The sequence below is a fragment of the Ceratotherium simum genome, chromosome 19 (genome assembly GCF_057802395.1).
Source record: "Ceratotherium simum simum isolate JZ-2026a chromosome 19, ASM5780239v1, whole genome shotgun sequence".
In the NCBI taxonomy this organism is placed as follows: Eukaryota; Metazoa; Chordata; class Mammalia; order Perissodactyla; family Rhinocerotidae; genus Ceratotherium; species Ceratotherium simum.
In genome coordinates this window covers 46,327,519-46,343,022 of record NC_141918.1, presented here as the reverse complement: position 1 = coordinate 46,343,022, position 15,504 = coordinate 46,327,519, and the positions used below count along the sequence as shown (strand labels likewise).

The following is a 15,504-nucleotide window of genomic DNA, read 5'->3' as shown; positions in this document are numbered from 1 at the left end:
CCATGAGGCTTTCTGTTCAAGATCAACCACAGGCACATATTCTTTCCCTGCTTAGACTCCATTAAAATAGTAAAGCATAAAAAAGTAAAGTTGAAGAGATAAGATGTAGACATTTAAGAAACTTCTAGATGCAAAAAGGATGTAATGAGTGCTGAAGCAGAGCCAAAGAAGCTACAGGTAACAATAGGAGAAGATGCTGCAGCAGAGGCCGCTGATCTGCCCACAGAACTCTGAGGCCTCTCCTGAGTCCAGATAACCAAGTACAATGGAAGATGAGAGACGGGAGCAATAACAAAATGGCTAATTGAACATCTAAATGTGGGACAGTCTATTTCCAAAAAGTTTATCCAAGAAAAGGTGGGGAGGGAGAAATTCTTCCCTAAAGAAATTACACAGTGAGGATTAGGCCATGAGGATGGGTGTGGATAGTACATGATGAAGTCCTCCATATTCTGATTTTTGGAGTTCCCTGGCATAATCCTGGTTCTCTGCTCATTAACCCACTCACCTCCAAGGAATGCTTGCCAGATAATAAGCCTTGCCCATATACATATAATTCTGAATAAGTCTGTACCAGATTGCAAACGGTGTTATATTTTAGCCTCAAAAGTTCCCAAGATGCACTGCTGGTGGGAGTGCAAACTGGTGCAGCCACTATGGAAAACAGTATGGAGATTTCTCAAAAAATCAAGGATAGAACTACCATATGATCCAGCTATTCCACTGTTGGGTATTTATCCAAAGAACTTGAAAACACCAATTTGCAAAGGTACATGCACCCCTGTGTTCATTGCAGCCTTATTCACGATAGCCAAGACTTGGAAGCAACCTAAGTGCCCATCAAGGGACGAATGGATAAAAAAGCTGTGGTATATATACACAATGGAATACTACTCAGCCATAAGAAACGATGAAATCCAGCCATTTGTGACAACATGGATGGACATTGAGGGCATGATGCAAAGTGAAATAAGTCAGAGGGAGAAGGTCAAATACCGTATGATTTCCTTCATTAAGTAGTAGATAATAACAACAATAAACAAACACATAGGGACAGAGATTGGATTGGTGGTTACCAGAAGGGAAGGGGGGAGGGAGGAGGGTGAAAGGGATAATTGGGTACATGTGTGTGGTGATGGGTTGTAATTAGTATTTTGGTGGTGAACATGATGTAATCTATGCAGAAATAGAAGTACAATGATGTACACCTGAAATTTTTACAATGTTATAAACCAATGTTACTGCAATAAACAAAAAATTTAAAAAAAAAAAAGTTCCCAAGATGATGATAAGCCACTGAAGGATTTTCAACAGGGGCATAACATGATTGGATTTACAATTTATAATAGAAAGACAACTCCAATATTGTGGAGATGGACTGGAGGCTGTACGAAGGTAAGGTAGAGAACTAGAGTCAAGGGATCCTGTAATAATTCAGGTGCCAGGTACATTATTTCTTGAATTAGATATTGAAAGGAGAGTCTGAAACAAAGCAGTGGGGGTGGAGAGAGGAAGGGACAAACTTAAGATTCAAAGCCAGATAGATCTTGGTAATCTATTTGATTGAATGAGGGAAGGCAGAAGATGAATTTGAAGGAACCGTCATCAAGGATAAATCCCAGGTTTTTAGTTAAGATAATTGCAAGAGTGGCAATGTCATGCAATGAAATGGGAAATAAAGGATTTGGGGAAGAGGGTGAGTTCAAATTTACACACATTAATGAAATAACCAGAGTTAAGGTTATTCCCCTACTACATTAAGTTTCTATAAGTCATGTACACACAAGTTTACTAGTACAACAAAAATGATGTATGCCTTAAGATAAAGGAATGTTACAGGAATTCAATGGATAGATTAGAGAAGGCTTACTAAAGAGGTGGTAAATTGGGTCCTAAGGAATTTAAACATGTGAAGTGGGAGGCATTCAAAAAATTACAATTTTACCTGAAAGAGATATGTTCTGAAAAAAATGGATAGAAAGACAAACACAATTTCCCACTAATTTATATTATAAAATGTAATATGTTCAAATAACTATGTGTTCCAAGCTATGTGCTGGATGACAGAGGAATCAGAGAAATGCTAGTCAGCTATGTACTAGGTGCTAGAGAAACACAAAAATGAGTAAGATAAATTCCTACTTTAAGCAAGTGGTAGGTTTTCGCATCTGCTGATGCACACCAGACAGTACAAGAGGACAATAGGTAATGATGGGAAGGGTTGAGGCTTTTTCCGAAATAAGGAATATCAAAAGGAGCAAGCCAAAGCTGCTTTAACAGTTGGAGGACCCAATCTTCAAAAGAAAAAAGTTTCAGTTAACCTCATAGGGAAATTATTTTGTAAGTACATATCAGGAATCTCAATCTACATATAATGGGACATCCTAGAACTCTCATTTTGTTTCCAAATTATGCTAAACAATTACAATTACATAATTCCAGAAAACAAAGAAAATTTGATTTTATTCAACATACCATCATTAAATAAATCTAAGAGCCAACTCTATGTTGGGCACTTGTCAGAATACTTCAAAAAGACTAAGGAAACCAGAACATAAATTACAAGTTAAACAGGACAAAATTCTGGCGATTTACCTAGCAAAGATTTAAATATTGATATTAAGAATTATCTATTCTAATGTCAAAATTCTAGATGGGATTATATCCAAAACAAATCTAAATGGATTTGTGAATTATGAATTAGGGTTGTCAAATCTACCAACCACAAAAGCAGTACACTGGGGTATTTTGGCATTCATTAGGGCAAAAGGTATACTATAAAACTATCTGACAAATTCCAAACTGGCATTGTAGTTAATGAGATCACTTTATGTGATCATTTCCAAGCAGATGAATTTTTTTTCATTTCGTATTTATTAAGAATAAAATATTTCTCTTTAGCTGTTGTCAACTTCCTTGAAGTCTTTTTCTTAAATAACTATTGGGACTCCCCCTTTCAAGAAGATGGAGTAAATGTACTTTTCCCTATTCCTCTCGGCAAGTTCAACTAAAAACTCTGGACTTTAATTTATATAAAACAATACAAGGAGACTCAGAAAAGTCAAGGAAAGAAAGCAAACGGGCTAGGAACTTGAGACCAAAGGAAAAATACAGTAGGGTGAATTTCCTGGATTTTCTTTTTTCCTCTTCTATCCCAGACTGGATATTAGAGAAGCTGGCAACTCAGAAACACTAATGGGAACAGACAAGAGTGAGAAAACAGAAAAGCCCCCCAAAAAACCTACTCTGTCTAACCAAAGGACAAGAAAATGGGCATCCTAGCAAGATAGAAAATTTTTAGACAATAATCACTGTATTCCACCCAAACACCACAAATAAAAACTGCAGCCCCCGCTCCCCACCCCCATCAGCAAGTCAAGTAGACAGCCTAGACTTGTACTCTTGCCAGGCTGTAATCACATACCCCAACACCCCCTGCCAGGGTGGTGTCAGAGAACGCCAAGTGGGAAGCTGGCAATTTCATCCTGAGCCCAGAATTTTATCCACATCCAGTAGTAACAAGGAACCCCATCCTCTCCTTTCTGGAGAGGTATCAGAGACCTACTGGAGAGGCAAGACTCTCACCACTCAGCAGTAATGAGGGCATGTCCTCACAGTGTCAGCAAAGACCACATAAGTAGTCTGGGATTCCACTCTCATGCTGTGGTAACAAGGAACTCCTTCCCTTCTCCGTTGGGTGGATTCAGAGACCAGTGGAGTTAATATGGCCACCTTCCCACAGTGTCAGTGGAATACAGGTGGCTAGCAGTAACAAGGTGCCCCTCCCCTCCCAACCAGGATGGTATCAGTAGAGGCCTAGTGAGGAGCCTGAACTCCCACCTCTGCCCAGCAGTAACAAGAAGAGAGAGCCCCCTCCTTCCCCATCATTGACTGTCAACAGAGGCTAAGTGAAGAACCTGGATTTCTACCCCTGCCAGCAGTAACAAGGCAGTACCATGTTTTATCCACCAAAATGGTGTCAGAGAAGGCGTGTGATAGCATGAGATTTAAATAAGATCCAGTCTTGTAACATAATACACAAAACGTCCAGGTTTCAATCAAAAATCACTCTTAATACCAAGAATCAAGATCTCAAACTGAATGATAAAAAAAAAATGTCAACACCAAGATGGCACAGATGTTAGAATTATCAGACAAGGCTTTCAAAGCAGCCATCATAAAAATGCTTGAGTAATTACAAACAACTTGAAACAAATGAAAAAAATAGAAAGTCTCAGCAAAGATATAAAATATATAAAGTAGAAACAAATGGAATTTTGAAAACTAAAAAATACAGTAACACTCGAAAAAAACACTCAACAGGGAAGTTGAATGGGGAAGACAGAGGAAATAATCAGTGAATTAGAAGATACAACATAGAAATCACCCAATCTTAACAGAGACAATAGACTTAAAAAAAAAAAAAGAGAACAGGCCTCAGGAATTTGTGGAACTATAAACAAGATCTTACATTGTGTCATCAGAGACCCAGAAGGAGAGGAGAAAGAAGATGGGGCTAGATGTATTCAAACAAGCAATAGCTGAAAATTTCCCATTTGGCAAAAAACAGAGATTCACAGAGTGACCTCCAAACAGGATATACCCAAAGAAATCCATGCCAAGACACATCATAGTCAAACTTCTACAAACTAAAGACAGAAAAGAAAAAAATCTTGAATGTACCCAGAGAAACAACGCATTACTTATATGGGAAAAAAATTTTGAATTACAACAGAATTCATCAAAAAGCATGGAAGTCAGAAGGAAGAGATACAACATTTTTCAAGTACTAAAAGAACTGTCAACCCAGCAAAATACGCTTCACGAATGAACAGGAAATCAAGACGTTCTGAGATGAAGAAAACTAAGAAAATTTGTTACCATCAGACCTACCCTAAAAGAATGACAAAAGGGAGTTCTCTAAACAGAAAGGAAATGATAAAAGTAAAAACTACAAAACAATGATGAAGAAATCAAAGATGTAAATAAATGGAGAGGTATTGCATATTCACGGACTGGAAGATTCAATATAGTAAAGATGCCAATTATCCCCAAATTGATATACAGGTTTAATACAATTCCTATCAAAATTTTGCCAAGATTTTTTTGTAGATACAAACAAGATTAATCTAAAATTTATATGGAAAGGCAAAAGAACTAGAACAAAAACAATTCCGAAAAAGAATCAAGTGAGAGGAATCACTCCATCTGATTTCAAGACTGATTATATAGCCACAATAATAAAGTCTACATGTTATTGGCGGAGGGATTGAAACAAATTGATGGAACAGAGAACCCAGGAAGAGCCCACACAAGTATGACCAACAGATTTGTGACAAAAGTGCAAAGAAATTCAATGGAGAAAAGATAACCTTTTCAAAAATGGTGCTGAACAACTGGATATCCACAGACAAAACAAATGAATGTTGACCTAAACCTCACATCTTATATAAAAACTGACTCACGATAGATCAGACACTTAAATGTAAAACATAAACTAGAAAACTTGTAAAAAGTAATATGGGAGAAAATCAGGACCTAGGGATTGGTGAAGAGTTCTTAAATAAGACACCAACAGCATGAAAAGAAAAAAAAACAAAAACAATAAATTGGACTTCATCAAAATTAAAAACTTTTGATCTTCAAAAGACCTTGTTAAGAAGATAAAAGGCAAACTACAGAAGAAAATATTTGCAAATCACATATCTGACAAAGGACCCTACCTAGAATAAAGAATTCTCAAAATTCAAAATCAGGAAAACAAACAATCCAAATAGAAAATGACCAAAAGAAATGAAGAAACATTTTACCAGAGGAAAAATGGATGACAAACATATGAAAATATGTGCAACATCATTAGCCACTAGGGAAAGGCAAATTAAAAACCATGAGACGCACTCCTGTCAGAACAGCTAAAATAAAAAAAAACAATATCAAATGTTCATGAGAATGAGAAGAAAGTGGATCTCTATAAACTACTAATAGGAATATAAAATAGTATAGCCACCCTGGAAAATTGTTTGGCCATTTGGACATTTCTTTTTTTTAAAAAAACTAAACATATACTTACCATTCGACCCAGCAATCACACTCCTGGGCATTTATCCCAGAGAAATAAAAATGTACATCTGTTTAAAAACTTGTACACGATTATTCGTAGCTTTATTTGTAATAGCCAAACACTGGAAATAATCAAAATGCTCCTCGGTGGGTGATAGCTGTACAAACTGTGCTACATAAATACCAGGGACTACGACTCAGCAATAAAGAACGCATTGCTACACCCAACAACTTGGATGGCTCTCAAGAAAGTTACCCTGAATGAAAAAAGCAAATCCCCCAGTCATAACCTGTATGATTCCATCAAAATGACAAAATTATAGAGATGGAGAACAATTCATGGTTGCCAGGGTTTAGGGATGGTATGGAGGGCAGTGGTACGGAACTGGGTGTAATTCATAAAAGGACAGCATGACAGAGAACTTTGTGGTAATGACATACTTCTATATCTTGATCGTAGTGGTGGTTACACAAATCTATACATGTGATAAAACGGTACAGAATTACACACGCACTGTACCAATGTCAAATTCCTAGTTTTGACATTGTATTATAATTAATAACCAATGGGGGAAAACCAGATGTAGAGTATATGGGGACCTCTCTATACTATCTTTGCAACTTTATGTTGCAATCCATAATCATTTCAAAATAAAAAGTTAAAAATAAAAACTATTAGAGGAAGACTGGCACAGATGTTAGCTCAGTGACAATCTTCCTCAAACAAAACAGGAAGATTGGCAACAGATGTTAGCTCAGAGCCAATCTTGTCTTCATCAAAAAACAAAAAAATCAAAAAAAATAACTATTAGATGATATACAATAAACTTCTAAAGGACTCCTCAAGGGAAAAAAACAGCCATCTATTAAATCTGTGTGACTAAGTCAGTTTGCTCCGTAACATTTTTGGTTTGGGGAGTGAGATAGGTTTTGAAAACACCTTGCTGAGGTTTACAGTTAAGAAATTATATCATTATACTATTGGCATAACATAATAGTAGACTGCACTGCTTATGAGAAGGCATTGAAGAGTTAAAATTAATATTTAAAATATACCTAGATTTGACTATGCATTATCTTTCTTCAGATTAAATTGATTCCATAGTTAATTGTGGCTAAATCTAAATACTAATAAACTTAATTCTAAGAAATACATCTCTTCAAGCTACTTTATATAGTAAGATTTCATTTTTGATATGTAAAACATTTGCAATACCAACAAAATGGAAGTAAAATGAACTAGAGGCCACTTAAAATGAATGAAACATAATTCCTCAAAAAAAAAAAAGGCTATATAGTCCTACGTGTTCCTATTACTTGAGACATTTCAATAACAATAAAAAATATACAAATACACGCATCTTTCAACCAGCCAATATTTTAATAATACACAATATTAACTGATATGTAAAAAGTGCTTTCACGATCTGTCACCACCAAATAATACGTCAGATAATTTTCAAAAATGTGGTCTTTGACTTCTAACCTCTGCTCTTCGACTTCTAACCTCTGCTCTTCTTTAGAATTACCTGTGAAGGGAAAAAAAATGAAGATTAATATTATACCTGTGGCAAATAAAACATAATTCCTCTACAAAAAGTTAAATAGTCCTATGTGCATAATATGCAAGACTATGAATTTATAAAACTCAATTTGGACAGTGACTAGGGAATCTTTTGCCTTATAAATGATCTTAGATGTCTCTAAAATAGTCTACTTCTCTCAAAGAATGTGAAACATGCCTAGATTCTCAAAATCTGGTTTTACTGTCACTTCTAGATGTTAATTTCTTCAATTGTAAGTCAAAAGTGTCATATTAATGGTTCCCAACTTGAGGTTTGTAGACAATTTAGTAATCCAGGGAGTTACAGACTGTTCCAAAACTTGAAAAACCTATTATAAATCAGGCATTTCACAACTATAAAGCAATACAAATCGACTGCAACATCAAATATCTTATATGTGGGCTGGAATTATATCAATTTGAGATCAACACTAGTCATCTTATGCTGAAAAGCTTGTTATATAGACAATTTTCAAAACATATAGCACACGAGAGAAATAAAACAGAATGAGATCTTTAGTTGCAAAGGACACGGAGCATTTGACCAGAATATATCCAAAGTTTTTTTAAAAAACTTATCTACTTTTAGGTAAGTACACCTATAATTTATTAATAAAAAGAAGCAAACCAGGGCCGGCCCGGTGGCACAAGCAGTTAAGTGCGCACGCTCTGCTGCGGGGGCCCAGGCTTCGCAGGTTCAGATCCTGGGCACACACCAATGCACCGCTTGTCAAGCCATGCTGTGGCGGCGTCCCATATAAAGTAGAGGAAGATGGGCATGGATGTTAGCCCAGGACCAGTCTTCCTCAGCAAAAAGAGGAGGATTGGCAGATGTTAGCTCAGGGCTAATCTTCCTCACCAAAAAAAAAAAAAAAAAAGCAGCAGCAGCAAACCCTAAATTCACAGATTCACACATTCACTCAAGCTCTTAAGTCTTGCTGTGTTGTGAGTGGCGTGGAGTTGATTCTGACTCCTAGGGAGCCTGTGTGCAGCAGAGCGGAACCCTGCGAGGTCTTTTTTGCGCCATCCTCTGATACACCCTCTAGGGCTGTATCAGACAATGCTCTGCTGCTATTCATAGGGTTTTCATGGCCAGCTTTTATTTTCTGGAACTGGGTGGCCAGGTCCTTCTTCCTAGACTGCCTTAGTCTGGAAGCTCCACTGAAACCTGTCCACCATGGGTGACCCTGCTGGTATTTGAAATACCGGTGGCATAGCTTTCAGCATCACAGCAACACACAGCCGCCACAGTATGACAACCGACAGATGGGTGGTGCCGTTCCCTGATGGGAAGAGTGCCCAATCTTAACCATTAGAGCACCAGGGCTGGCTAAGCTTTGCTTTATCGCAGAAAAATACTTATATTAACTTTAGTAGTCTAGAAACTTGTTGGAATGTTTATAATTGCAAGAGAATTTAAAGCCCCTAAAAAAAATGCCAGGACATGCACATTTCTAGGCTTCCACAGAGGCCACCAAATAGTTCTATGCCCTAGGCCAGTACTTCTCTGTTCTACAAGATGTTAGTATAGGTACTGCAAAAGAAAGTATTACATACTCAAATTTACAAAATGCTGATTAGGTACTCAAATTTACAAAATACTAAGTAAAACAGTTCAACAAGTTTCTTTACTGCTATATTTCTCATAACTTTATATAACTATAGTTATATAAAGATGTTAGCATTGTAGGAAGCTGGATAAAAGGTAAATGGGAACTCTCTATACTATTTTTGCACCTTCCGTGAGTCCACAATTATTTCAAAATAAAAAAAGATTAAACAAAAAAGTCTACAAAGAGGTAGACTGTCAAAAATAAGTCTCCCTCCTGCATCATCCCCCAGTCAACCGTAGTTGCCAGTTTCTTGCATGTTCTTATAGAAACAAAAAAGCTCTATAAATACAATAACATTGTGACTATTCTAGGAGGCATATTATGTTATCTAAACTTATCTGAACCCAGAAGCATTTCATGGTGGGACATCTATTAACATGAAAAAGAAATAATGATCTTGGGAACATACTGGGGAAAAACTGCCCTAGGCATCATACTCTTACCTTACATAGAAATACCAGTAAGACGCAATCTCTGCCTCTGTAAGAGATTTGATTCACAAGTCACTCAAATCTCAAAAAAAATTTAGAAAAACAAATAGGTAATCAGGAAAACTTAGAATGATCAATTTTAAATTTGATTTTGATAAACTTCAAGGAGATAAACTTTCTCAACTATATATAGCCTAGTACAAACTGTACGAATCAGCAGTCAAACATTTGTTTTCACCTAACTGGTGATAAAGCAATAGCCATGAATCCTTCCATCAGAAATCCATAATATACACACAGAGAAAGAAAATCTAATTCCATAATTAAAATCCGTTAACATGAAAAGCCAAGCGTCAACTCGGTTAACAAAGCTGAATAAGGAATCTCCATCAGGCAGAGGTGACGAAGCAGGTGGTATTTTTTAAGTTATCTTTGCTCAAGAAAAGAAATTCAGATTTTACCTTTGCTGCAGCCAGTACATGCTCCCTTTTAATGACTCCACATTTATTCTCACAAGCATTTGTCCTGGACTCTTCTGCTAATCGCTGAACAAACAGTAAACAGTTCAGATGCATCTTTAAAAGAGAAAATTCAAGAGGATTTTTAAACTCAGAACACTGAAATAATGTGAAATTGAAATAATGACTCTTAAAAAAAGATCCCAAAATTTAGTGTTGTACTATTTACTACTGTGATTAAGCCAATTAACTTTTATTTAAAGTAACACGGAATTCAGTTTAATATAGGTCCACCTTAGATTCCACACAAAAGAGACTTAGTTATTGCAAACCATGAAACAAGGCTATGCAAGGCCGACCATGGGCCATGGACACTAATATTATTGTAAACCACCATTAAATCAAAACTTACATAGGACTCTGTTAAGTAACATCTATTTCTGCTTTCAATTCCAAACAAATTTAAATTTGTAATGGAATTTAAAATTTCCCAGAATTCTCTAATGGGGACTTCTCTACTATTTTTGCCACTTCTTGTGACTTGATAATTACTTCAAACTAAAAATATAAAGCAAAAAAGTCTACAAAAGGGTAGACTTCCATAAATAAGTCTCCCTTCCACATCATCCCCCAGTCAACCATGGTTGCCAATTTCTTGCATATTCTTATAGAAACAAACTCTACATATGAGCAAAACATATATATCATTTAACCTCACTATCTAAATACGTACAATAACATTTTGCTAAATATTTTACTCAAAATTTACTATCCAAACCATAAAGTACTACTCAAATCTACATGCAAATACCTTGAAAACAGTTAAACTAGAGCACAAAAATCCAACTAAGATAGAATGTAAAGTGAGCTGCAGTCCTATCTCAACTCTCCCTCTAGGATCACATCTAGTGCTCTTTTATTTAAATTATTAACATCTTCCCCATCCTTTGCTTCTGCAGGGTACCTGAGGGCACTACCAACTTAAGTCCAATTAGATAGTACCTTTAACATATAATTTCTTTGGTTATTTACATAATAGTACACACTTTTTGCAGTTACAACAATACATAATACTTAATATTCACTATCTTGTGTACTGAACACAACCACTCTCCCACAGTTTACTAAATATTAAATAACTAGGTGATGTGTTTTAAATTATTTATATTATGCAGAAATCTTCAGTGGATTGTTAGAGATGTTGAAGAATGTTTTAGTGATATTTGGGGGGAAATAAGAGTTTGGGGAATTAAATTTAATAAGATAAAGAAACTATGGAAGGAGATATTCGTTTGGTACTTTTTTGATGCACTGCCTTCTTTAATTCTCCCAAGAACTCTGAGGTAAAGCACCCAATTCTGATTCTTTATACCATGTCATTCCATTTTTTTTTCCAACTTCCAACAATATCCCATTTCCTTTTGCAGCAAAACCATTTCACAATATGGCACAATTTCCTCTGCTAATCTATATTTTCTACTTCTAAAGATAAATAGCTTCCACATGCACTCAGGATAAATTCCAAATTCCTTAATACTAAACCCCACTTGACTAGGCTCTCCTAGTTTCATCCCTCACTTTTCTCAGCTTCCAGTTCTATACTAGGTCTTTTGAACTTCTTTCAGTATTCAAATACAACCTTGCCTAAAGGCATCCTACTGGCTTGTAGACTTCGCCAAAATGCCCAACTCCCCCCAGGACATAAGGTTATGTAGATCCATGGCACCTTGAATTTCCCATCACTACACTACATCCACACACTAGATAATATTATGCAGCAATTTCTCACCTGTCTTCCTCAATGTACTATAAGCACAAGATCTATGTCCATCTTCCCCAACATTGTATCCCCAGTGACCTTTAGCGCATGGCCCAATATGTAGTAGGTAGTAAATAATTATTGATGGAACAAAAGATCCCTCCATATCTCCCCAAATGAGGCAAAAAAAATGTTTAGTCAATCCCAAAAAAGCCACACTCTGTTTTGAGACTTGGTTCACACTATTAACCTACATGGAAAGTTCTTTCCTCTTCATGAGTATGAGCCATAGATAATGAGACAATTAATATTACTTTTTCCGACGTCACAATTTCTTTTAAGCAACCTATTCCTCTGCCATAAAACAGTTAATTGAGTGGTGCCACTCAAATGCACTAAGGTTTAAATTAAAATGGTCAGAACAAAAACACATTTTAAGGTATTTAGCTAGGCATTCAAACTTGAAAAAGATAAGCCATTCCATCAAGAATTTACTTTGGAAAAAAAATCAACTTGCTTGAAAAGTAAATCAAAAGATAATTTACAAAGAAATACCCATTTCTTGACGGTCTCAGTTGACCAAGACTGGGCCAGTCTGACTTCCTCCTCCTTTTGTCACAACACTTTTGAATTTTACGTAAACCCTAAGCACATATTTGCACAACATTCCTCAGTGATAAATCTAAAAATTAGTTGAGTCAGGAGAAAGCTGAAACTTTATTCAAATTAACAGATGTACTCACCAGTACTGCCCTGGGGAGATACAATCAAATAAGGCATAAAATAAAACAACAAAAAGCCCGTGCAGAAGAACTATGAAATAACACAAGAAAATTATGAGTAAAATGTTAGATAAAACAATCAATCCACACACACAGTAGTTACTGTGCACTGTCAACATTAATTGTACATTCAGAATGTTCAAGGTATTATGCTAAACACTAGGAACACAAAAAGCCCCCAATTCAAAGTTCCCAGTCCAGTGGGAGAACCAAACCCAGAAAGAAATTAAAGACAAATGTGTGACAATAGATGACAGAAGATAAGGTTGATCCTTTCTAAGAAGATTAAGAAAGGCTTCACTGAGGAAGTGGCATTTGAACTGGATTTTGCAAGAACTGGAGTTTGCCAAGTGGGGTGGAGTGAGGACATCTTTAGGCAAAAGAAATATCATATACAGAAGACAACATAAAAGTAGATTAGTTTTGTGTTAAAGGTAATGGAAGACGCCAAGGAGATATATATGATTCCTTCCCCTCAAGAAGCTGCATACCATGCTGGGAGACAACACTGATGTATGAAACTCTTAGAGAAGCGTGTCAGAGTTCCAGTAGCTAAACTGTATGATGTGTACTCTCACTGGTATCAAAGTTCAGAAAAAAAGAGATCAAAATACACTGCCTTAATTGCAGAAAAGTTGATGGATGATGTGGGAGACCTGCTGGGTAAGATTATGAAGTGTCAACAGCAAGCGGAAAACCATAAGCAAAGAAACCAGGGTGATGGAAGGCTTATACAAGACAGTGAAAGAGAAATGACGAACGTCAAAGACAAGCAGACCACCCAGGAATAGACAGTGGCTGCAAGAACTTCCTTTCCCCCACCACTGCAATTGCTTGCCATTTCACCTCCCCTTCTTTCCCACACCACTTACATCCCACTCCACAAGAGCTAACTTTGGGGCAGGCAGGTGTGGATGTGGGAGGAATCCGACTACTTGAGCAATTTCTGCCCAAAATCTGCACCAGCTAGTAGTCTCCGAGATATTCCTGAGCAGGTACATCTCCTCACCCTCCTTTTAGAACCCCCGCACCAGTGAAAACTCCAGAACAAATTACCTAAAAATGTTTCACAAATCAATTTCACTTTAATCTAGCTCATTTATACCACCTGTATCAGCACCTGGGGCACAGGTGTACAAAACAGTATATATCGTCTTTTCTTACAGGGTCTAGGAAAGGAACAAAAAAGGAGGGCAGGAGATATTAGAAAGGCTACTTTTCCAAGAAAAAAAAAGTTGTTTTGACTTCAGAGACCAAATTAAGGAAAAGTGAAGACAATTCTACAGTAGTCTTGCCAAAAGAGAAACCCGGCAAGCAGGCAACAGATAGGGAGGCAGCAGAGAACTTAGGGAGGCTGTAGAGAAAAGAGGTGGAAAAAAAACAAAGTAGCTTAAGAACAGATGGAATGATGCACTCTGAAGACACTCTCCATGTCATGTGCTCTTGTTATCCACAATTCTTTACCTTGATCTCCTGGAAATTAGGTGCTCACTTACTTATAATGGCTCCTTTACTCAAAGAGCTCTTGTGACAAACCACAGGAGGTGCCTCCTATGGTTTAAATCTAGAGAAACTGTTCATTCTGCTAGAGAGATACATGTTCCAGGGATTCGTCATAAAAACTCGGAATTTATTTCAAGACAAATATTATACAGTGGTTAGGTTGTGGCTATTTATTAGGCGAGCATTATGCTGCAGGTATTGTGAGCCAGATAAAGAAGTTTTAGTTGTTTGGCTTGAAAACTGAATATGTTCTATTTATCTAGGAAAACAAATTTACAGTTGAGAGCATACAACTTACAAGTAAGCTTTTGGATCAGGGTTCTTTAGTAAGCAAGCTAAAGTAGAGGAAATAGGGCAATACGTTTGGTTAACAACGTAATAAGAGGGGGAAGGGAGGAAGGCAAGGAGCGAGGCACTTAAAAGGCATGTCAGTAATGCCTTTTACACTAAATAAAAATGACCCAGCCTGAATTCCAAAAATCTATTTTTAAAAGACTATTTTTCATACCTTTCGCAAGTACACTAAGCACAATACCAGACTGTGCTCTTGAACAGACATTTTTAAGAGCTATAAGCAGGAAGTTAACGTTAGTTTTCTCCTTAAATTGATGCGGCTAACAGCCTCCCGTAAGAAAGGTGCGGACATCTACACTCCAGCGGGCCCCTGTTCAACAAAGCGTCAGGAATACGAACTGACACGCCAGGCGGGGGCAAACCTGCCTAGTCGTGGCTGACAACGCCGTAAACGTAGGCCTGGAAGGGCTAGACGGGCTGGGGCGGCGACATGAAGCTGCGGTTTATTTCCCCTCCCTCCCCCTGCCCCTCTCCCGGCCCAAGAAGGGACAGGACCTCACCAGTAAATCGCCACTTGTCTCTAGACGAAGGTGAGGCTTCTGTCGCTTGAAGACGCGCTTTAGAAAGCCGCGGGGGGCCTTCCGCTTTATGTGCTTCCTCTGGGAGACTGTGGTCGAGAGCGCCATCCCCTCCTCAGGCACCAGCCGCCCCAGCTTCCGAGGGCCTCCCTGCACGGCACTGAAGCTCACGCCCGCGAGGACAGCGACAACAACCCGGCCGCGCCGACCCTGCCACAGGCCCACTACCGCGGCCCGGACATTTGAATCCGCCGCCAATGGGACGCGCCCGGCGCCGAGTAGTGACGTCAGCCCTGCGCAGGCCCCGCCCCCGGAGGCGCCCGGCTGTTGGAGGAAAATCCCCGGGGCGTCCCGTGACGTCATTAAAGGACCGGGCTTGCTTTAATCGCCTTCTATATTGTCTCAGCTCCATGGAGCTGTTTCCGCTACGTTCCACAGAGATGTTGGGAAATGTTCGTACAC

The 15,504-nt window shown here is 37.8% G+C and overlaps 1 protein-coding gene across 3 annotated transcripts; it reads right to left on the bottom strand.

Moving 5' to 3' along the window:
• Positions 1-7,422: 7,422 nt before the first annotated feature.
• On the bottom strand, positions 7,423-15,303 carry CENPW (centromere protein W). 3 transcript variants are annotated; one of them, XM_087444067.1, is made up of 4 exons: positions 15,025-15,290; positions 10,130-10,243; positions 9,681-9,717; positions 7,423-7,589 (listed from the first exon to the last, which is right to left on the bottom strand). In XM_087444067.1, exons 1-3 carry the CDS (start codon positions 15,148-15,150, stop codon positions 9,682-9,684), a joined length of 276 nt encoding a protein of 91 aa, XP_087300193.1. In that variant the 5' UTR covers positions 15,151-15,290; the 3' UTR covers positions 7,423-7,589; position 9,681. The 3 variants fall into 3 exon arrangements, with proteins under 3 accessions (XP_087300193.1, XP_004422351.1, XP_014636770.1); XM_004422294.3 differs by lacking the exon at positions 9,681-9,717 and having other exon boundaries at positions 15,025-15,284; XM_014781284.2 differs by lacking the exons at positions 7,423-7,589; positions 9,681-9,717 and having other exon boundaries at positions 10,126-10,203; positions 15,025-15,303.
• Positions 15,304-15,504: the final 201 nt, after the last annotated feature.

What these genes read in the sequence shown, in the direction of transcription:
- CENPW (XM_087444067.1), bottom strand. Translation starts at nt 15,150, where the DNA reads ATGGCGCTCTCGACCACAGTCTCCCAGAGGAAGCACATAAAGCGGAAG. An exon ending in AGACAAGTGGCGATTTACTG is followed by an intron (nt 10,244 to 15,024) that starts GTGAGGTCCTGT and finishes TCTCTTTTAAAG; the next exon opens with ATGCATCTGAACTGTTTACT. An exon ending in ATGTACTGGCTGCAGCAAAG is followed by an intron (nt 9,718 to 10,129) that starts GTAAAATCTGAA and finishes AATCTCTTACAG; the next exon opens with AGGCAGAGATTGCGTCTTAC.